Source organism: Armigeres subalbatus, chromosome 2 (assembly GCF_024139115.2).
Source record: "Armigeres subalbatus isolate Guangzhou_Male chromosome 2, GZ_Asu_2, whole genome shotgun sequence".
NCBI classification, from domain to species: Eukaryota; Metazoa; Arthropoda; class Insecta; order Diptera; family Culicidae; genus Armigeres; species Armigeres subalbatus.
The window spans coordinates 106,022,299-106,045,192 of record NC_085140.1 but is presented as its reverse complement, the minus strand read 5'-3'; the positions used below and the strand labels follow the sequence as shown (position 1 = coordinate 106,045,192).

The window sequence follows — 22,894 nt, the reverse complement described above, 5'->3', positions numbered from 1 at the left end:
TACGGAGAACTTCATCTTTTTTTTTAGGAATCAAGAAAAATTACGACTATGAAACCGGAGTGATGCAGCTATCGCAAGGTGCAAGTATCGACCGATTAATGAAACGTTTTGGGATGAGTGACTGCAATCCGGTTAGAGTTCCGATGGAAAAGGGATTGTCACTGGACCTGACGGGACAACACATCGATAAACCATATCGAACTCCTGGGATCGCTGATGCAGCTCATGCTGTGCGTGCGGCCAGATATTTGTTTTCCGATTGGATACTTGGGTTGTTTCCTGCGAAGCCCTAAATCTCTGTTTGATTTTAGTCTATTCGCTCCGCTATCATATCATCAAATTATGTTGATTTTTTATTCATTTAGGGTAACTGTACCAGTTTATGCCATGTTCCTAATTTGGCCAGTTTCTCGTATAACTCCAAAAGTAAAGCAATTTTCGAGGGTTTTATTAACTCTAAATCTTCTGATTTTTTGCAAGAATTTTTTTATAAACTTCCTCTGAACTTTCTTCTGAAACTGAAAGAACAGTTATTTGGAATTAGAACGATTTGAAAATTAGTCGATCCAAGTACGAGACACTTAAACGGCCTTACTGTTGAGGTCGAATTACGTATAGCTGTAAAAGTTACAATTAAGTGGTGGTATTAAATTGAATAGTACTAACTCGCCGAACAAGTGTCGAAATCTAATATTCACGAATTTTCTTTAAGGATTTTTTTTTTGCATATATCTAAAACGTTCTGGATTCTTCCAAAGAATACTTAACAATTGAACGCTATCTTAAACAAATCGATTTATGACCGTTTTAATCGGAATCAAAACTGTATTGCCAATTTGCAGTGAAGTCTACTCAGCATAACCAATTTCAGGCCATATGAAGGCTAGTGTTCCACTCCGTTTTTTTAAAATAAATATTGCATTAACAACATAACAATTCTCAAGTTACTGCCAGAGTAGACGCAACGCAAAAAACCTACAAAAAGAAATAATAATAATCGATAAGCTGCCAAACCTTCTTGAGGCATCCCTCTCCATCGTGTTGATATACCTACTATGCCCGCATCCTCAGGCTGACAACACAAAAAAAAAACGATGCTTTTAATATTAAAAAATAAATGAGTCGAAAAACTAGCAAACTATCAAATTATACCCTAAAAACTTGACTACTCTCCATGTGATGGAAGGTTTCCTAAAATCTTAAGCGTGTGCCATTCTCAATCCTTCCGGCCCATTAGCCAACCACAAACACCCACCGTTCCTCACTGCCCCCGCTTACGTGAGATAGTCGTTCTGCTCGTCGCCGTCGGAGCTTTCGTTGTCGTCCACGTCGGCATCATTGGGCCTCTCCAGCACCCGAATGTCGGACAGGAAGTCCCGCATAGCATCCACAATGGAGTTGAGCGAATTGGTGTACGCCTGGAGGCCGGCGATGGCACCATCGCCGGCTGCAGGGGCCGCCGCAGCAGCAGGACCTTCGCCGGCTTCGCGGTTACGGATCGCCAGCTGGCCCGGTTGCTGCTGTTGGGCTTGCTGCTGTAGACTGAAGCTCGGCAGTAGCGATTGGAAAAACATCGAAAACGGTGAAGCGTTGATCAAGTTCCTTGTAGTCGGGCTAATTGACGGCCTGAAAAGAAAAAACGAAATGGATAGTTACTGTTCTACAATCTTAAAAAACAGTAGAATAATGGAGAAAGGCATATAAATTAACTACGTATTGTTTAAATTAGTAAAATACAGATATTGTATTACTCTCAGTTTTTAAACCCATAAATCGTTCTTTTCGTTTTCATAAAAATAGGCTGTTTAACTGTTCGATGAGAACTGTGTTTAGTTCCTGGTAAAAAAATGTGTGTTTAGTTATTGGTAAAAAAAATCGCTCAAGACTTTATCTAAGAACATATGTTTCCTAAAATATCTATTTTAAAGATTCCTTCAACAGTAATGTGACCAGCAAGCTGCCGTAATCTCAAAAAGTGACGTATACGCCATTTTCCAATAATGGTGTTAACGAGTACTACTTATCGAGCTCTTTAACAGAAAAATTGGAAACATGCATGTTGTAAAATGGCTGTTACGATTACGGCAGCAAGCGTCCTGCGAAACGTGGGACGCCTATCTGGATTACGTCACTGACTTGAAAATGAATTCGACAAAAGTGCATTCCGCATAGATTTTGGCCCAAAAAAATAAATAAAAATATTCGTACGACTGCAAAAAATCAGTAAGAACTTTAAAAAATGAAATTGAAAAATACCGCGTCCCCCGAAACGCCTGGTCACATTATTCAACAGCAGATGGGTAGAGCAAGATGGCCACCCTAAGCGAAACTTTCGTAAAACAGTAAAAGGCTTCAAAATGTGTACTGTAGATTTGTCACCAAAAAAATCTGTATAATGCTTTTTCTTTTGTATCGGTAAATAAAAATCCTGATTATTAAAGTTTAAAATCCGAAAAATTTGGGTTAAAAAGATGATTTTGTGTTGCTCATATTTATTATACCTATGGGTTATTATGTCTGTGTTGTAGAGAAAACGGAAACGGTCATAGTAGGCGTATAAGAATAATTATTGTCGTTAATAATTAGAAAATAAATTCATTTGCATTTGTTTGTTCATTCTAACCAGACATATTATCCACTATGAGTTTACTCCTCACAAGAGGTTACGGGTACCAGTGTTAGCAGTTAGTAATAACGAATTAGAATCCCGGAATCTAACGGCTGGTTGGCAGAGAAAATTGAACCACTTGGAAATTTGCCGTCCAAACTTATCTTGAAGTGGAAGACCTTTGGGAAGCCGTCGAGCCCAAGAAGAATGCAGATGAATCGTTGGCGGTGGTGGACCCCGTGAAAGACAAGAAAGCGGGACGCGAAGACAGCTCTGGAGGCTTGGAAGAAGCTCAACGCGGCGTTCGAGGAAAATGGCTTGACGTGAGAAGTTGGATTGCTTACAAGCTGATTCGGACCGACATGGAGTCCTACGGAACTATGGAGGCGTACGCAAACAGGATGATTTCCACGTGCCATCAAGCTGAACAAAATTGGGTTTCCGATTCCAGAACGTTTCGTCGGGGTTTTCCTGCTGGCCGGACTACTGGAGCGGTATCAGCCAATGGTCATGGCGAAAAACTTCGTTCGTTGCTAGGGGTAAGTTTCAAACAAAACTACAAGCTCACCATGGCAACGAGAAAAACAGAAAAAATTAGGCGCCGCCCAGGGGGCCGCCGCAGTGCAGGAAGTGCAGCAAATTTGGCCACATCACGAAGTTCTGTCCGGAGAATCCAGGAAGTTAAAAAGCTGACGCTTTTTTCACGGTGCTGTTGACAATACAGGGTCAGGATGCGGACCAGTGGTACCTGGACTCGGGTGCAACTAAGCACATGACGAGGGATCTGCAGCTGCTAGATGACGTGCGCAACGCTAGCGGGGTAGTTTTTGCTGCCAACAAGGAGACGATGAAGATTGAAGCGTGTGTACAGCCACTATTTACCCGGTGTGCCGCAACGATCAAGATGGAATTCGTGTCCGCGACGTGCAGTTCATCCCGGATCTGTCGAACAACCTTTTGTCGGTGGTACAGATTGTGAAGAAAGGCTTCAAGGTTATATTCCAATCGACAGGCTGCGAAATCTTCAACTCCGAAGGCAACCGGAATAATCGAGAACGAGTTGTTCAAGCTAGCACAGGTAAGAAAACCCGGCCAAGCAATGTTGAGCTCTGCATGTGCCTCTCTTTCGATACCTGGCACAAGCGGATGGGACACCTCAACTACAGTAGCGTGAAGAAACTGGCCGGTGGAATAGCGTGTGGAATCCAAATTTCCAACGATAAGCCCAGGACTGCGTGGTGTGTCCGATGGGGAAGCATACCCGGACTCCATTCAGTAAAAGCGGTTCAAGAGCTGAAGAATTGCTGGAAGTGATTCACTCAGACGTAGCGGGACCAATGGAGGTATCGTCACCATCTGGAAGCCGTTATTACCGTAGCCGTTACCTCATTGACGATCGTTCGCGTAGGATGTTCGTGTACTAGAAGAGGTCCTCGGCCGATTCAAGGAATTTCAGGCGCAGGCGGAGCGTCAGTGCGGACGAAAGATCAAGATCCTGAGGACAGATAATGCTAAGGAGTATATCAATAACGGATTTTAAAATTTTGTTGAAGCAGATGGGAATACGCCACCAAACAACCAACGACTACACGCCCGAGTAAAATGGGCAGGCAGAGCGTGCACACAGGACGATTACCGAGCGTACGCGGTGCATGCTATAGGCTACCGCTTGTACGATAGGCTACCGCTTGTACGATCCCAGTACGAAGTGCTTCCTGAAGAGCAGAGAGGTGAGTTTCATCGACTAATGCACTGGCGGTTTGCTCTACCAACGAGGCAGCAACGCACGGTGGTGCCGGTGGACTTTGAAAGCGCTCCAGGTCAAGTGTCAAATGTTCCGAACATTCAAGACCATGATGAGGTAGCATACGAAACAGCCGAAGAAATCTCTGAAGATGAAGACATCAATGACACTTCTACTGATACTATTGTTGAGATGACTGTGCTCCCTTCGCAAAAATCTTCAAATCCACCTTCTCAGTCAAAGGTGTTGGGGCGCAGCAGACGGGAGCACGTACTACCAGGCAAGTACAAAGATTTTCATTTGCAAAGCAAACGACTTCCCGTGCAAAACATTTCTCCGAGTCCGACCATATGATTCAAGCGACTTCGAGGGGTTCAGCGATGTGGATAGCAACCCCGATTCCAAACAGTGCTTGGCTACAAATTCGAGCCGATGGATGACCACGAACGATGGGAACAGCGACCCGAAGAACTACAGGGAGGCGATGGCAGCCCCGAACTGGAAGAAAACGATGGCGGAGGAATTAAAGTCGATTCATGCCAACAACACTTGGACGTTGGCTGATTTCCCTCCATAACGGAAAGCTGTAGGATGCAAGTGGGTATAAAAGATCAAGTATGACGTCGCCGGAGAGATTGTTCGATTCAAGGCTCTAGCTACGACGAAGTGTTTGCTCCAGGGTTACAGCCATCTACCTACCGGACGCTAATGGCAGTTGCACCGAAAAAAAGCATGGTGGTGAAGCAGTACGACGTCAAGACCGCATTCCTGAATGGCGATCTTTAGGAGGAGGTATATATGCGGCAACCATGTGGATTCGTGCAAAGAGGAAGCGAAGGCATAGTCTGCCGACTTAATCGAAGCTTGTACGGGCTGAAGCAGGCGGCAAGAGCGTGGAACCAGAAGCTACATGAAGAACTGGTTCGACAGCAATTCGAACGCTGTGTATCCGATCCTTGCCTGTACCGGAAAAAGTTGAAGGGGCGATGGTGGTACGTACTGGTGTACGTCGACGATCTCGTAGTGGTGAGTGATGATCCGGCGATGATTGAAGCGTTCGTGAGTAAACTGAAACGCTCTTTTGAGATCTGGGTGATATTCGTCATTACCTAGGGATGGAAGTAGAGAAGGATAAGCACGGGGATTAGTTTCTGAGTCAAAGGAAGTACATTCGAATCAAGCGGATTGACGGACGCCAAAGCATCCAAAAAAAAACGTTGGACCCTGGATACATCAAGAGCGAGAGCGACGGGACGCCGTTGCTGACCAACACCGAATACCAGAAGCTTATCGGGAAAGTGTTGTACATAGCTGTGGACACCCGACCCGACATTGCGACTGCGGTATCTATTTTGAGCAGGAAGACGAATCGGCCCACTTAAGAGGACTGGACCGAGCTGAAACGTGTGGTACGGTACCTCAAGGGTACAGCCGACTATCGACTACGACTAAGCAGGAAAGGTGAGACCGGTACCATCATTCTGACGCCGACTGGGCGGAAAATCGAAACGACCGAAAATCCCATAGTGGTTTGGGATCAAGGTCAACGGAGGAACGATAAGCGGCGCAGGAAGCTCTTTTGGTTAAAGCTACTACTGCAAGAACTGAACGACGAGCAGCGGGTAGTTACCCACGAGGACAACCAAAGTTGCCTGAAGATCATGGAGAAAAATGAAACATATCGCAACGAAATTTCATTTTATGAAAGATCTCGTTGAGAAGCAAGAAATGAAGTGCGTGGTCTGCCCATCCGAAGACATGGTGGCCGCAGGGACGGGAACGGTTGACATTTCTTTTTATCATTCGTTCTGCCACGCAGTCAAAGAAAAATAAAACCACGGCAGCCGCAGCAGCAGCCACGGCCAAGCAGACGACAGTCAGCGCATAATTTTATTATTTTCTCTCCCCACAATTAATGTTTCTGTACGCTCATTTCACGACGTATGACCGTTTTTGGTGGTAAATGATTATTTTATTATTCCCTGCTCATTTTAGAGGCTAGAACTGATGAATTAGTACCAACAGCTCAGCTAGCATTCTTTCTATGCTTTGCGCCACAGGCAATTTGACTCGATTCTGTTCTGTTTGCGCTGCGCACGAACCGAAACAAGAAATCTCATGCAAATGCTGACCGCACCGACGGCTCGACTCTCACGCAGCAGCATGCAGCAGCAAACAAACAGTTTGCCTCATCAGCAAAAAAATGTCACAATGAGGCGTACATTTGTTTTTGAAAACTGTTTCGGTTTGTGCGGTGCGTGAAATTTGACCGGATAAAATGTAAACATTCGCATAATCACAATGTTTTACTGTACATTTCCCAACACTTGTGGCGGATCTATTAACGAATCCGTTAGGGCGCACAAGACTTGAGAAGTTAGTCAAGTTGATTGGACTAACTGTTGCCGTTTAGGAGGAGTGTTGTAGAGAAAACGGAAACGGCTTTCACGGTTAATGCTATTTTCGTTGTTTCAAATCATCTCTAATTCATGCAAAAACTATTTTAGTGGTTTTCTGAACACTTGGGAGCATAATCAGTGGTTAGGCGTTTCTCAAAATTAGCTAAAATATTGTCCTAGCTGAGTTTGCAATACCGCCCCTAGCCGATACATACTTAAACAGAGGTGCGTCCACATTCCGAGTCGTGGGTAGGACAAATAGGAAACGCCGATTTGGGCACCAGTACCAGAACACAGCTAGTATCAGCTTTAAGCAATTAGCATCACTTCCATACGTTACCACAGGTAACTACATCACTGTCAAAAATATCTATATTATGATATACGTGTCGTTATACATTTTTGCGATCCAGTTTTCCGCGAGCGGTAATGACCGCCAGCTTTCCTGTGGGCTTATATCTGATTTGACGTTTGCGGAGGTGAACTGCACCCACCGTTCCCAGCATTTTAATCAATGTGATAAATAAGAAGGTGCTGATGAGATGGATTCACATCAACGTTGGCATTATTTCCTGAATGGCGATCTTTTGCAAGCGGAAGTTATGCCGTTGATTTCAAATTAACAACTTACCTGCTATAAATGTTAATTGAATCCAACGGGGGTAGTGGATCGTACATCAGTACAGGTTCCGTTTCTTTCTTGATGAACTGTGCGAGCGGAACTTTCTCCTTGAAATCCGACAGGACGATGTGTCGCAAGATTGCCCTCGGAGGATTCATATATCTATAACGCAGATAGGAAAACATTGAATTATTGATGTTATTACTAAATACATCTTTCCTCCTGCACATTTACCTTTGATTCCTTTTTGCAGTGTACTCCGCAACGATTTCATCCTTGTTGTCAACCCGATCCAACACCGTGCTAACGTTCCGTTCCAACCACGGCAGAATCTCCGTATCTCGCCAGACCAACTTCGACCGACAGACGTACATCGACGTGAGCTGTTGCAGGGCAACAGTGGCCTTGTCGTAGGTGCTCGCAGCGAAATAGCTGTGCCCGATAACTCGGGAATCCGGCTGAATACCCAATTCGTCCAACAGTAATCGCAGCACGGACGGGAACATCAGCAGCGCATACTGAAGGGCACGATCGGCAGCCTCTGTTCGCTTCAAGAGAAACAACGCCAGGGAGTACGAATATGCCATGTTCGGCAGTTGCGACAGGTTGTTGGTGGCCTCCCACTCATCATATAACTGGACCAACCAGTCATACTGTTTGGCGCGAATAGCATAGAAGTCGATCATAAGAATGATCGCCAGCGGGTCATTGACCGGATCAAAAGTGAGTATCAGTTTCGCTACTTCAAGAGCGGTCCGAGAGCACGCACGAGACTCGAGGTACTGCGAGTGCTTGAACAGAGTTATGAAAGGGCTCGATTCTCCTGACGCCGATAGTCCAGCCGGCAGGTGCCTTGCGTCAAACTGAACATGGTATGAAACGAGGACTCCAGTGCAAATAAAGCGTGCTCGATCAGGTCGGAAGCCATGGCATGATCCTCGGACATCTTACACAGCTCGCTTAACTGAATGAGAGAATCCACATGATAAGGATGCTGATTGATAATCTTGATTATGTTGTCTGAGTCCATGCTCTCGACGGCATTCAAGAACTTTTGTTGAATCTGCCGGTACGAAAGACTGTGCTCGAATGCGAAATAGATTACATTTTTATCGGAAATCCCTTTGGATGTACCTCCCACGGATTGTTCTGGAGCCTGCACTAGGTTCATATATATACCGGACTTGCCCACTGGTGGCCAGCTGTCTTTGGGATTGACCAAGTAAGTGGACTTCAAAGTGCGCGGAGCTCCCCGATTGTTACGCCTTTTATTCTGCTGATCTGCCACCACCTTGCTACCAAACATGCGCTTCATTTCATACTGCGGATTAAGGTTCTTGTGTTGAATCGTGAGCAGAGATTTTCCCCCACTGAAGCTGGGACCGGCTTCGTCTCCCATACCGTTTGCTCTGTTCGCCACGGCTGCGCTGTTCTCCGACTTTCCGTAATCGGCGAAAAGCTGGTCCACCTCTTTGACCGTTTTGGCAAAGTCGTCCTCGACGTCGGCGTTGTCTTCACTGCTACGGCGAGCTGAATTGGCCACATATCTGCCAGTACGCTTCTTCTTCTTTTTCTTCTTCTTCTTGCATTCGACCAGATTGGTATTTTGCGTCCCTCCGGCGGCGTCCCGTTCCGTTTCGTCGTTATCGTCTTCTTTGACTTCGCTTTCCGAGAGCGACTGCTGTTGGTTCAGCTGGAATTGTAATGAGAAATGAGTTATGTAAGATGAAAACTGCCATAATACACTTTTGTACAATCTTAGATCGTTTAGCAGTGCTGTTACCTATCTCGTTAAAAAAAGTAAAAACAGCATTTGAAAGGTTAAGAATAGCACTGATAGGAGCAATTATTATCATTTTTTGCATGATCATATTCAGATTAGTATTTCAACATACTTGTATTACTGATATGGTATTATTAAAATATTTAGTAGCATAATTTTATATGATTAGCTTAATAGTTTATTAAAAGAGAAAGTGAACCTTATACAATAATTATTTCAGTGAGGTCAAGGAAGCAAGTAGAGGGAATGACGGCCTTGGCAGGGGATTTTCGATAAACTAATGATGCTCGAATTCGGCATGAACATTATTTGCATGTCAAAAAATATTGCGGCCAAATTTCATAAAATTTGGTCAACAAAAACCCCCCTGACAATAATAGAACGAAACCTGCCAAAGCCGTCATTTCCCCTATATTAAGTTTTCTTTTATCTTTATTAATTAGAGATATTTGCAGCCCTCGGCTGGCTCATCTCTTCAAGCTTAAAATATTTAATAGAAACTATGTCCTACACTGGTCTCCGCAAAGATGAGAGGAGGATAATAAAAAATAAATATTAAAATATTAAATCCGACCGTTTCTTTCAATATTAATATGTCTTCCTTGACCTAAAATAAGGGGTAACATTTTTTTTATTCAGAACGTTTGTTTGTATCCGCCTTTCTCGGTTTTTCAAAACGATATAAAAGTTAAATAAATTATTCAAATTAAATTTTATTAAAACTTTGAAGCGAGACATACGACGTCATTGCTCGAACATTATTCTGACTTCTTTGTCTTGGCCATTTTTATGAGAAGCTTTAGTTTTAAATGTTTATCAGGACATTCACCCCGGAAATACCCAAACATATCACCTGCTGAAGATATTCAATTATTGTACTTACCAAATCAAATCGATTTATATTGATTTTCTTACGGGTCTGACTGCCCACACTGTTGGTATCGTAGTCCGCATCAGCCCCATCCGAAATCTCATCGATGGGGTCCTTGATCTCGAGCTCGTTGCCCTGCAGCTTCCGTAGAATCCGGTAGGACATTTTTTTAGCGTCACTTTTTTATAGTCTTCTGTTCCACGACCTTTCAACCGTGGCCCGTAGGTTCTGTAACTATATTGTAAGTGGGAACGCGGAAGGCGACACGTTTGATGACGATTATCACTTACGCACTAGTGCTTGCAAATTAGTTCACGATGCTCATCAAAGTTACACATCCAGTGCAACGGGTTTTCACCGGAATCAATCCACCGATCGATTACTCTGAAGACGAAAACTGCGTGGTGCAAGTTAAGTGACACGAAACAAAAACAATAAACTTTCGTCCGGCTGCAGAAGAAAAATTGCAGTCGAGTAGTTTTTTTCGAGCAGATACGATAAAAATGTTAGCAAAATATGCGTTTTTGCCCCGAAATCTCCTAAAACAACTGTCATAAAAATACATATGGACCATAGAAAATAAAATGCTGAAACATTATAGCACAGACACACAGAGGTAACACCATCGGAGAAAAAAGCCTTTTATTTTAAAATAAGGCCACAGAGAACAGACGTTCCCCAGAAAACAATTTGTGAGATGTTAGATGCTGGTTAGGTAGGTTAGATATGCTCTTTAAAAAAACATAACCATGTTCATGCTTTTATGCTGATACCGTTTTTCTTCTTCCAGTTCTTGTTCGACAATGAAAACAGCTCCGCGAGGCAGTGGAAAACAAAAACAAAATTCAGAGCTCAATTAGCGGAAAAAAATCGTAATCGCGTGTTTGAACGGTCATTTATTATGCGCAAGATTGTGCGTTCCCTAGCAGGGGGATTCTAAGCAGTTCAAGACAGCGGCCTTCCTTTGTTCGCGTGTTTGTGCTCATCAGGAGATGTGCATCCGGAATAAATATTAAATATACACAGCAAAAAAAGTTGTTGAATATTACATCGAAATCGATGCAACCCATCGAATCCGTCGATTGTTGAATATTACACTGCACGATGTACCCGAGAGCTTGCTGTGTAATAAACAGTAACGATGTAATTTTTTCCCGATGTAAAAATTATTCAACGTAAGCTAGGCGATGTAAAGTTAAACTATGTAAAATAGTGTAAGATAAAAGGCATTTATACCATTGAGTTTTCTTTTGGTGGATTTCTTTCATCAATAATTGTTTGGTCAAGTTTTTTAAATGATTCGTGAATACAAGATAAAAAAATACTATATTTTTTTACTACATCAGTAGATCTATCGCCGGTAGATCAAATGCAACGGCGATACATATTGAAGCGAGTATATTGAAGAGCATCAGGAATCCAGTATCGATCGGCAGACCCAGGGTGGCTCATGTCTTGCTGGAATCCCATCGCGTTCGGAGGCGCTTTGAAGCCGCTGAAAATAATAAAATATGTTAGCATGCAGATCTGGTATGCGGGTGTATGACATAGGAAAATATATAACTTAATCTGAATCGAAGACGACGGGAAACCTATCCGGATTGCGACAGAAATCCTTTCTGGATTCCGGCGAATATTCTATAGGGATTCCGACGAGAATCCAATTCGGTTTCCACCGGGAGTCCTTTATAGTTTGTGACGGGAATCCTTTCCGGATGCCGACAAGAATCTTTTCGAGATTCCGACAAGATTTTGCCTGGATTTCGATAAGAATCTTCATCAGGCTTTCGGGAATGCGTCAGATATCCTTACGCAAATCCGATGAAACTCTTCCGGAATCCTGGCGAAAATCCTTTCGAGATTACGACCGGACTTTTTTCAGATTTCCGACGGGACTCCTTTCGGGATTTCAACGTGAATCCTTTCGGGATTCCGACGGAAATCCTCTCTAGGATACCAACAAAAAAACCTATCGAAATTTCAACGAGAGCCCTTTTTGGATTTCGACAAGCATCTTTTCGTTATTCCGACAAGAATCTTCTCACAATTTCGTCAAGAATCCTGCCCGGATTTTGACACAAATCTTTTTGTATTCCGACAAAAATCTTCTCAGGATTTCAACAGGAATATTTTCGTGATTCAGACGGGAAGTCTTTCGGGATTTTTCCGGAAAGCATTTTGCGATTCCCACGGTAAGCCATTCGGGATTTCGACGGGAAGCCATTCGGAATTCTGACGAGAAAGCATTCGGGATTCCGACGGGAAACCATTCGAGATTCCGAAGGAAATCCTTTCGGGATTCCGACGGGAATCCTTCCGGTATTCCGACGGAAATCCTTCCGGGATTCCGACGGGAATCCTTCCGGGAATCCTTTCGGGAATCCTTCCGGGATTCCGACGGGAATCCTTTCGGGAATCCTTCCGGGATTCCGACGGGAATCTTTTCAGGATTCCGACGGGAATCCTTTCGGGATTCCGACGGGAATCCTTTCGGAATTATGACGAGAAACCATTCGGGAATCCGACGGAAATCCTTTCGGGATTCCTATGGGAAGCCATTCGGGATTCTGACGGGAAAGCAGTCGAGATTCCGACGGGAATCCTTTCGGGATTCCGACGGGAATCCTTTCGGAATTCTGACGAGAAAGCATTCGGGAATCCGACGGAAATCCTTTCGGGATTCCTATGGGAAGCCATTCGGGATTCTGACAGAAAAGCAGTCGAGATTCCGACGGGAATCCTTTCGGGATTCCGACGGGAATCCTTTCGGGATTCCGACGGGAATCCTTTTGGGGTTCCGACGGGAATCCTTTCGGGATTCCGACGGGAATCCTTTCGGGATTCCGACGGGAATCCTTTCGGGATTCCGACGGGAATCCTTTCGGGATTCTGACGGGAATCCTTTCAGGATTCAGACGGGAATCCTTTCGGGATTCCTTTCGGGATTCCGACGGGAATCCTTTCGGGATTCCGACGGGAATCCTTTCGGAATTATTACGAGAAACCATTCGGGAATCCGACGGAAATCCTTTCGGGATTCCTATGGGAAGCCATTCGGGATTCTGACGGGAAAGCAGTCGAGATTCCGACGGGAATCCTTTTGGGATTCCGACGGGAATCCTTTCGGGATTCCGACGGGAATCCTTTCGGGATTCCGACGGGAATCCTTTCGGGATTCCGACGGGAATCCTTTCGGGATTCCGACGGGAATCCTTTCGGGATTCCGACGGGAATCCTTTCGGGATTCCGACGGGAATCCTTTCGGGATTCCGACGGGAATCCTTTCGGAATTCTGACGAGAAAGCATTCGGGAATCCGACGGAAATCCTTTCGGGATTCTGACAGGAAAGCAGTCGAGATTCCGACGGGAATTCTTTCGGGATTCCGACGGGAATCCTTCCGGGATTCCGACGGGAATCCTTTCGGGATTCCGACGGGAATCCTTTTGGGGTTCCGACGGGAATCCTTTCGGGATTCCGACGGGAATCCTTTCGGGATTCCGACGGGAATCTTTTCGAGATTCCGACGGGAATCCTTTCGGGATTCCAACGGGAATCCTTTCGGGATTCCGACGAGAATCCTTTCGGGATTCCGACGGGAATCCTTTCAGGATTCAGACGGGAATCCTTTCGGGATTCCGTCGGGAATCCTTTCATGATTCCGACGGGAATCCTTTCGGAATTCTGACGAGAAAGCATTCGGGATTCCGACGGAAATCCTTTCGGGATTCCTACGGGAAGCCATTCGGGGATCCTACGGGAAGCCATTCGGGATTCCTACGGGAAGCCATTCGGGATTCCTACGGGAAGCCATTCGGGATTCTGACGGGAAGGCATTCGGGATTCCGACGGGAATCCTTTCGGGATTCCGACGAGAATCCTTTCGGGATTCCGACGAGAATCCTTTCGGAATTCCGACGGGAATCCTTTCGGGATTCCGACGGGAATCCTTTCGGGATTCCGACGGGAATCCTTTCGGGATTCCGACGGGAATCCTTTCGGGATTCCGACGGGAATCCTTTCGGGATTCCGACAGGAATCCTTTCGGGATTCCGACGGGAATCCTTTCGGGATTCCGACGGGAATCCTTTCGGGATTCCGACGGGAATCATTTCAGGATTCCGACGGGAATACCTTCGGGATTCCAACGGGAATCCTTTCGATTCCGACGGGAATCCTTTCGATTCCGACGGGAATCCTTTCGGGATTCCGACGGAATCCTTTCAGGATTCCGACGGGAATCCTTTCGGGATTCCGGCGGAATCCTTTCGGGATTCCGACGGGAATCCTTTCGGGATTCCGACGGGAATCCTTTCGGGATTCCGACGGGAATCCTTTCGGGATTCCGACGGGAATCCTTTCGGGATTCCGACGGGAATCCTTTCGGGATTCCAACGGGAATCCTTTCGGGATTCCAACGGGAATCCTTTCGGGATTCCAACGGGAATCCTTTCGGGATTCCAACGGGAATCCTTTCGGGATTCAGACGAGAATCCTTTCGGGATTCCGACGGGAATCCTTTCGGGATTCTGACGGGAATCCTTTCGGGATTCCGACGGGAATCCTTTCGGGATTCCGACGGGAATCCTTTCGAGATTCCGACGGAAATCCTTTCGGGATTCCTACGAGAATCCTTTTGGGATTCCTACTGGAATCCTTTCGGTAAAGAAGAAAGTTTTCTCTGGAACAGCAATAATACCTCCGGAAGTTCCGCCAGGAATTCCTCGGGAAGTGACACCAGGAATTCCTTCGGAAGTTCCTCCCGGAAGTCCTCTGCAAGTTTCACCAGGAGGTAATTCGGAAGTTCCGCTAGGAATTCCTCAGTATGTCACGCCAGGAATTCCTCAGTTAGTTACGCCAGACATTCTGCCTGAAGTTCCTCCAAGAATTCTTCCGAAAGCTCCTCCATGATTTCCTCTAGGATTTGCTCCAGGAATTCTTCGGAAGTTCTTCCAGAAATTCTTGTGAAAGTTCTACTAGAATTTAGTTGGGATGTTCGTCCAGGGATTCTTCGGAATTTTTCTCCAAGAATTTCGGAAGTTCCTCAGGGAGTTCATCCGGAAGTCTCAGGTAACTCCTTCGGAGATTCCTGCAGGATTTATTTGATATTTCTTGGAGTAATTGGTCCGAATACCCTGTTAAAACTTTCTGTGGCGTCCACAAATTTCATAGGAACTATTACGAAATTTCTCCGGGAATTCCTCCAGTAAGTTTATTTATTTACGAATAGTCATGTAGAATATCCCCCAGTTTTTCCAGTTTCCAGTAGTTTTTCTAGGAATACTCGCGTAAATTTAATTCTGAATTGCCTTCTCTTCTTCGAGTTCCTCCAGGAGTTTCCGCGGAAATTACTTCAAGAATCCTTCTTCAAATCCATCAATATATTCCCCATGAAACTTCTCGGAAATTTGTTTTTAAATTACCCCAGCAAATCCTTAAGGTGTACTTCAAAACTGCTCCCGGATCTACTCTGGTATATTTCTCCTGACGGAAAAGGTATCCTCCTTAAGGATTTCTTGAAGAAGTTCCTGGATAAATTCGCAGAGGAATTTCTGGTTGAAAACTTTCTATAAATTCTAGGATGAATTCCGCGAATTTCCGATGAAATGTTTGATTCATTTCTCAATGGACTTCCTGGAGAAATTCTCAAAAAAAAAATCTGAGATTGTTTTTGGAGAAATACCTGGAGAAATTCGGGTTTGGTGATCATTGGAAGAACTCTTTTCATGATTTCGGGTGGAAATCATCGGCGGCGGTGGCGCACAAATCTAGTCAGGAGGAGATTACATGGGAATTCTTGAATGATTTTCTGGTGGAAGTTCTGCGCAAATAGACGTGGAAGTTTCTAAGGGAATTCTTAAATGAATTGCGAAGAAATTACCGAGGAAATAAGGGAATTTCTTGGGTTTATTTAAAAGAATTAACGGATAAACACTTAGCAATAATTTAAGATGGGTATCCGGAGGAATATTTGAAAGAATTTCTTAAATTTCTGGAGTAACTACTCATATCAATCCTAGTCGAACTCCAGGAAGAATTTCTAGAGGAATTCCTGGAAGAACTGGCCGCTGGCTAAAACATTATCTATCATGCCACCATCGATAAAATTTCAATCGGTCCACATGTTAAGATTGAATATTAAGTGAATTCCCGTTGGAGAAACTGCTGTTCAAGGGGAAACTTCTTCGGGAATTCCCGGAACTTGAATCTCTAGTGGAATCCTGGGATGAATTTTTGGAAAAAAAACTCCATAACTATCGACCATAACTATCGAATAAATAAGTATCTGAAAACCCAGATTAATCACCTAGCGGTGATGGAGCCTTTCTCGTGTGTTATAAAAATAGTGTTTTGGCCATCACTTTTGAACCCATAGTCCGATATGGGCAATTTTCAATAGGAAACAATGGGACAAGATTTTGCGTCGAATAAAACTTGTTGCGAGCAAAGAGTAAGTTCCTAAAAAGTGAGTGAGAATTTTTCTTGTAATAAAAACATATTTTGCCCATCCGTAGCCCATAGTCCAATTGGGCCAATTTTCAATACGAAATAATGGGGCAGGATTCCGCGTCGAATGCAACATGTTGCGGGCAAATAGCTTAAGGATAAGTCCCTGAAAAATGAGTGAGATTATTTTGCACACACACAGACATCACGTCACTTGGGCTGCGAAATGGAGAGTTGACGTCTGGGAAGGAGCGACCTACACAGCTCTGATCCTCTCAAGTTTTAATCTCACGCTTTTACGGGTCTTCCGATGACAATCGACCGCCAGCTAAGGGTTTTGTACTTAGCCGGTAGTGCAGCCTGGGCACTGTTGTCCTTCTGACATCATCTAGAGTGAGGGGGTGCGACCAAGGGGATCATCGTCCCTAACCCCTAATTCCAAGGCGTTATGCGACCCGTGCCGAGGGGATGCATGGCCAGGGGGGTGAAATAATGAGCTAGGCCTTTAACGGAGCCTGTGGGGTACCTGGGCACCCTCCACAGTAATTGTCCCTTACCGCGTCATGCTGGGCTCTGGCGTGGTGGACCTCTTTTCCTGAGCAACTCGTGGGACCAAAATGGAAAACCAAATCAATTATTCAATTAGTGGTAGTAGTGTAGGCGACAACCCCTTCGCAAGAGGTGGGTTGTTCAGGTCTCCGCCTAGGAGGTCAGAGGCAATAGTCGGCAGCTCGGTGCGCAGCGCCAGCGTGGGTCACTCAACCTTCTCCTCGGCTACGCCGGTAGTGGTTATGGACGACCCATGGCTTCGAGGTGGCGACGGAACAGCTGGACGCCATCATTGACTTTGCGTCATCGAAGCATAATATCAGTAAGGTCCTCAAGGGGAGCTTGCTGAAACTTCGAAAGTCGATGTTGGACGCCAAGCTGGAGAGGGCGATCGGGACGCCCAAGTGCAAACCCGTGAAATTCGTGGAGTCGATGTCTACCCAGACTGAGGCCCAAGGATTCGCGGACTCGGGCAAGGTCGAATCGACCGAGGGCGTGCCAGCGAAGACGGTGGTGCCAAAGTCTACCCACACTGAGGCTTAAGTATTCGCGGGCACGTCGGGGGTGACTGCTCCAAAGGAGCAGACACAAAAACGGGGAAGACAGTCCCCAGGGGATGAGCTCCCTGGGGGCCGCTCCAAAACGCGGAGGGTTACTACCCCGAACAAGGGTAGTGGGGCTGGGAAGTTGAACCCCGGCCAGGTACCTCCAAAACCGAGGAAGGAAAGGTCCGTCCACCCAGGAAAGACGGTAGTAAGGGGTTACGGCAGACTGAGAGCTCTCAGCCGCACCAGATCAGGGAAATAGAGGGGGATGACGCCTCCTGGACCTTGGTCAAGAACAATAGCAAACCGAAGACGTCACGAGCCGAAAAGAGTGCCCAGGCGAATGAGGGTAGCAAGAAGTCTAGGGTAGGCGCCAATTACTCCAGGGGCGATGCTCTAGTCATCAAGACGGACGAGGCTAAAGCCTCAAACGCAATACAACGGAACGGCGACGGAAACGGAAAATTTGACAGTTAGCCCATATATTTTCTGTCAAATTGCCGTTTCCGTCGCCGTTCCGTTGTATTGCGTTTGGGGCTTATGTACTCGGACATCTTGAAGTCGATGAGGAGTGACGTCAAGCTCGGTGAACTCGGCGCCGACATACGTCGAATAAGACATACCCGGACGGGCGAGATGATCCTCGAGCTGAAGCGGGGCGTCTCGCAAAAGAGCGCCGCCTACAAGAAGTTGGTGGAGGAAGTCCTAGGCGAGACGGTCAAGGTGAGGGCACTCACGACGGAGGTGAATCTAAGGGTTGAAGACCTGGACGAGATCACCGAAGTCGAAGAGACTGTCACGGTACTGCGGCAACAGTGTGAAGTGGAGACGCTCACCGCAGCCGTTCGGCTACGGAAAGGTCCGGCAGGGATGCAGGTAGCATTAGTTCGGCTATCTGCAGTGGACGCCTCCAAGGTAGTTAAGTTAGGGAGCGTCAAGGTGGGATGGTCGGTGTGCCCTGTGGGCATATTCAAGTGCCAAGTGCCTGAAACCGGGGCACAAGTAATGGCACAAAGCTGCGAACAGCAAGCACCCCATGGGGAGTTCAAAGTGCTCGGCGTTGAGGCGTGTTGCAAAATCACAGTGCAGGTACGATGGACACATAGGTTGATACCGGAGATAGGTACATGGGTTAAGAGACGCCATGGGGAAATCACTTTCAACCTGACCCAGGTTCTTACAAGGGCCCTCCTTAGCCTAGCGGTAAGATACGCGGCTATAAAGCAAGACCATGCTGAGGGTGGCTGGGTTCGATTCCCGGGGCCGGTCTAGGCAATTTTCGGATTGGAAACTGTCTCGACTTTCCTGGGCATAAAAGTATCATCGTGTTAGCCCCAGAAACCTCGCGGTTAATAACTGTGGAAGCGCTGAATGAACACTAAGCAGCGAGGCGGCAATTTCCCAGTGGGGGATGTAATGCCAGTAAGCAGGTCCTTATGGTTGTTTCAGACAGTATCTACACCGGTTCGGACACTCGGCCTCGCCCGAGTGTCCGGTGTGCGCAGGTTTAGAGGAAACGGCAGAACACGTGTTGTTCGTGTGCCCGAGTTTTCGCAAAATGCGTGACCACATGCTTGCCACATGTGGTCTGGACACTACCCCGGACAACCTAGTCCGGAGGATGTGTAAAGATGAAGTTGGCTGGAACGACGTTTTATCGGCTATCGTCGAAATCGTCTCGGAGCTACACAGAAGGTGGCGCGTGGACTCGAGGAATGGCTAGTTCAGGCGCAAATAAGAGATGGTCCAAGGGTTCGCATGGGTCATACCGGTGCCCTGTGGTCTAACTCCTTTTATCGAACAAGTGGACGCGCGAAGAACAACATGGTATCGTCGCATTCGCGGCGTCGGTCAATCGAGAGGGTTCCGAGCCCGAGAACGGAAAGGTTCGATGCTGCAAGGACACGCAGCTAACCTCGAGGGTGCGTTGTGCACTGCCTCCCCTTTGAAGCATTACTTTCTAGTTGTACCGAAGGGACGACGGGCTTGGCGGCAATGGAAACGGTTTAGCGGGTCGGGGATGCAGTCCTGCCTCCCTCGTTTGCTGTTGGAGGTGGTCCCTAACCCCGCACTTCCTGGACAACCCAGGATGTCTGTTGAGCAGATTCCCCCTCCATTGCTTAGGAAGAAAAAAAAAACACAGACATCACTTTAATCCGTCGAGCTGAGTCGATCGGTATATAACACTATGGATCCCCGGGCCTGCTATAAAAAGTTCGTTTTTGGAGCGAATATATAGCCTTTACGTATACTTTGTATACCAAATAAATTTATCCTCATTTTGAAAACGCTGTTAAAATTTGTCACCGAAAAGTTGGAACTAAACTTACTGAAAACTGAATTAAACAATTAAAAATCTTGTCGCAAGTTCAATGATGGAATTAATTTTCTCCTCCGACAAATATTCTCTGATCTTTTAGGTGAAATAATGCATAAGGAACTAGAACTTACTTCCTTGGTAGATAAAATAATTCAGACATAATAAAAGTTCAAGTAATTGGATAGCTATTCTGCTTTCTAAAAAATAATGTATACATCCATACCCATACAATTTGAACCATTGCTGATAATACTCTTACGAGTATGTAATCAGCTGGTTTAGATGCTCCTTGAATAGTTTAAAATAATAATATAATTTGTGTTACGTAAGACTGTCAAACATTTATGACACGCTGCATTTTAAAAGTTTTGCTACTAAATTCGCTACTAAATTAAAACATAATCAATTACTCACCAAACTATGCCAAGGCGGCTTCTATGCTCCTATATGATACTGGATATGTTGTAACCGAACGTCTGTCAGCGAGGCATAAATTGTTCTTGAGCCGGAAGAATCTCGCATGCTTGACTCCTTTGATTAGACTCGCTGATGGAGATGAACCGTTCCAGTCTGAAAAAAAAGTTCCAGCTTTAGGAAGTACTTTCAGATGTTTTCGAACAGTGCTTAGAAAATCGATGGATCAATTGAACACACTAAAAGATTACTGAAAAGATGCTTCTAAGGTTTCTGTTGAACAATTTTGTAGTTCTTTTGAAAATCGCTTTATAATTCTATTAAGAATCTACCTAGAATTCAAGTAGGAAGTTTGATTATGTTATATACACAAACCAGATAGGTCGAAACCAAGAAATGAGTGTTGCAGATATACAGATAAAGTATCAAAACTCTTGAACCGGTAAAACTACAAATTGTTTCTAGACCAGTTTCCACAAGTACTCACCAATTTTTCGCTACATTCGGCGATATCTAATTCCTTCTGTCTTCTGCAAAATAATCGTCCAGTTTCGGCTATGTTGCCTTTGTTCCCGAGTTTGTACCATCCCTTTGCCAACGATTCGCAAAACTGTTTCCATCGTTTAGCACTGGATCGTCATCCGGTTTATTTTTTTCTGCCGGGCCTGAGCTTTTTGAAATCGGAACCAGGAATTCCAAATGATGAATGTTGCTCATCACGGGCAATAATTTTAATTTTGTTCCATTCCAAATGAATTCCGTTCCCGAGTAGTTGTGCTGAAATTAAAAATTTCCTTGAATATTGTCAAATGAAAATCCGAGGGGAACCCGGTATAAACTTTACAGGATGTTGATGATCGGATACTTACATTAACAGGAGTGTCGTTTATCCAGTTCTGCGATCCAGATCTCAAATTTAGTTCACAAGGGATGCTCGACCTTTTCGCGCACCAAAATGCCTGCTTTTTTTTAAATTGAAATTCAGCAAAGCAACCGCAGCAAATGCAGCAAACAACCAAACAAAAATGGCGTACTGATGACAAACGATGACGAATGACGAAAAGCGAAAAAGGTCAGTGTTGCCAATATACAATATTGCGTAGTAAACTATTGTGATATCACATTCAAAGTTGTGTAATTTCACACTACAACTTTTGAATAAGTGGGTTGCACATGATTGTGTGTAATATTCATCGCTTTGACATGCGAATATTACACACTTGCAACGTAAATGGAAACTGGTAGTTCTAAACCTGTGTAATTTCAAGGAGATGTAGAATTACATCCAAATGGATGTCATTATACATTCGAATTTCGTCATTACATCGAATATTTGCTACGTTGCTCAAATTACGTCGATGGACATTACATTATTTTTTGCTGTGATTGCCGATTTCACCAATTTGAAGAGTTATGTGTAGATTGTGATTTGCTCGCTTCTTTTTCTCACACTTCGTCTCAGGTCATAATCAAATAGTTTTTGTTTTTAATTTATTTGCACCCAGGAAAAGATATTTTAGTTACTAGATAAAGATTGTCGCTGTCGTCGCTGTCCGGAACATCTTTTGCTGGCGAGGATAGGGGAGCTAAATGTCAAAGAAGGAAAATCCATACGATTTGACAGGTATGTACCTGAGACGAGACCTGCAAAGACGCTGCTTCTTTTCTCTTGTTTTGACACTTGTTCTTCTTTTCATCACAGTTGACCATCGAGTTTCAACTGTTTACTTAACTGTTTCACCTAAGCCCCAGGTGGACCCTTCTGAGCACAATAAAAGTGTATCCAATTCACGAAATAGTTTATTCATTTTCATAAGGATTTTTATACCGGGAACAAAACACAGGTTTATTACTGATTATTAACAAGCTAAACGGAAGGTTTGGAATACTCGTTAAAGTAAAAAAGTCTTGGTGAAACAAAAATGATGTGAAATATTTTATTTGGGATACCAATACTTTCACTCAAAAAGCTGCTGGTTGCACCTGCACCTGACAGTTCGTGACAGCAGTTGACTGGCAGCAGCTGAAGTTACATTTTTTCCTCTTTGCAGGTCTCGTCTCAGGTATGTACCACACATGTTTCGGACAGCAGAACAAAGGGAACCGAAGCGACAATCTTTATCTAGTAACTAAAATATCTTTTCACCCAGGTAATCGTTAAGCACTGTAATAAGCCGCATTTGTACCATATAACAGCTTTTCAGTGCTTATAAGTTCTATATATGTTTTTCAAGTGCTTATTGGCAGTATGAACCTCAAGCAGTAAAAGAAGCCGTATATCGGTATATAACGCTTGAATGTAAAGCTGATCAGCTCTGTGGATACAAGCCGAATAAAGGAACCTTTAATTCTAATTTAGAGCTATCATGTATGACGTTTGGGCGAAATCATAAACAATAACGCCCATAATTTTATAAGCTATCTCTTTCACTCGCAGAGATATTTTTGAAAACCTGCAGGAATAATATTATTGATATTTAACATTCGTATAGAGAATGTATGATCCATGTTTCGCGAGGTGTGGATTTCTTCTATTTAACGATATCAATTGCCACCTGAAAGGCTCGCTGATGGTACATTTTTAATAGACTTA

At 44.7% G+C, this 22,894-nt stretch overlaps 1 protein-coding gene and 1 long non-coding RNA gene across 2 annotated transcripts; both read right to left on the bottom strand.

The window, feature by feature from the left end:
• Nucleotides 1-432: 432 nt before the first annotated feature.
• On the bottom strand, nucleotides 433-10,457 carry LOC134210588 (ribosome quality control complex subunit TCF25-like). Its single transcript, XM_062686703.1, is given in 6 exon segments — nucleotides 433-1,626; nucleotides 7,383-7,535; nucleotides 7,608-8,184; nucleotides 8,187-9,066; nucleotides 10,040-10,255; nucleotides 10,318-10,457. Coding segments are annotated over 5 exon segments (2,115 nt in total). The 5' UTR covers nucleotides 10,193-10,255; nucleotides 10,318-10,457; the 3' UTR covers nucleotides 433-1,274.
• Nucleotides 10,458-11,205: 748 nt separating this feature from the next.
• Nucleotides 11,206-22,444, bottom strand: LOC134210590 (uncharacterized). Its single transcript, XR_009978838.1, has 5 exons — nucleotides 22,373-22,444; nucleotides 21,171-21,933; nucleotides 20,789-21,078; nucleotides 20,302-20,457; nucleotides 11,206-11,522 (listed from the first exon to the last, which is right to left on the bottom strand). It is a non-coding gene; the product is annotated as an uncharacterized LOC134210590 (long non-coding RNA).
• Between the last annotated feature and the right edge of the window lie 450 nt (nucleotides 22,445-22,894).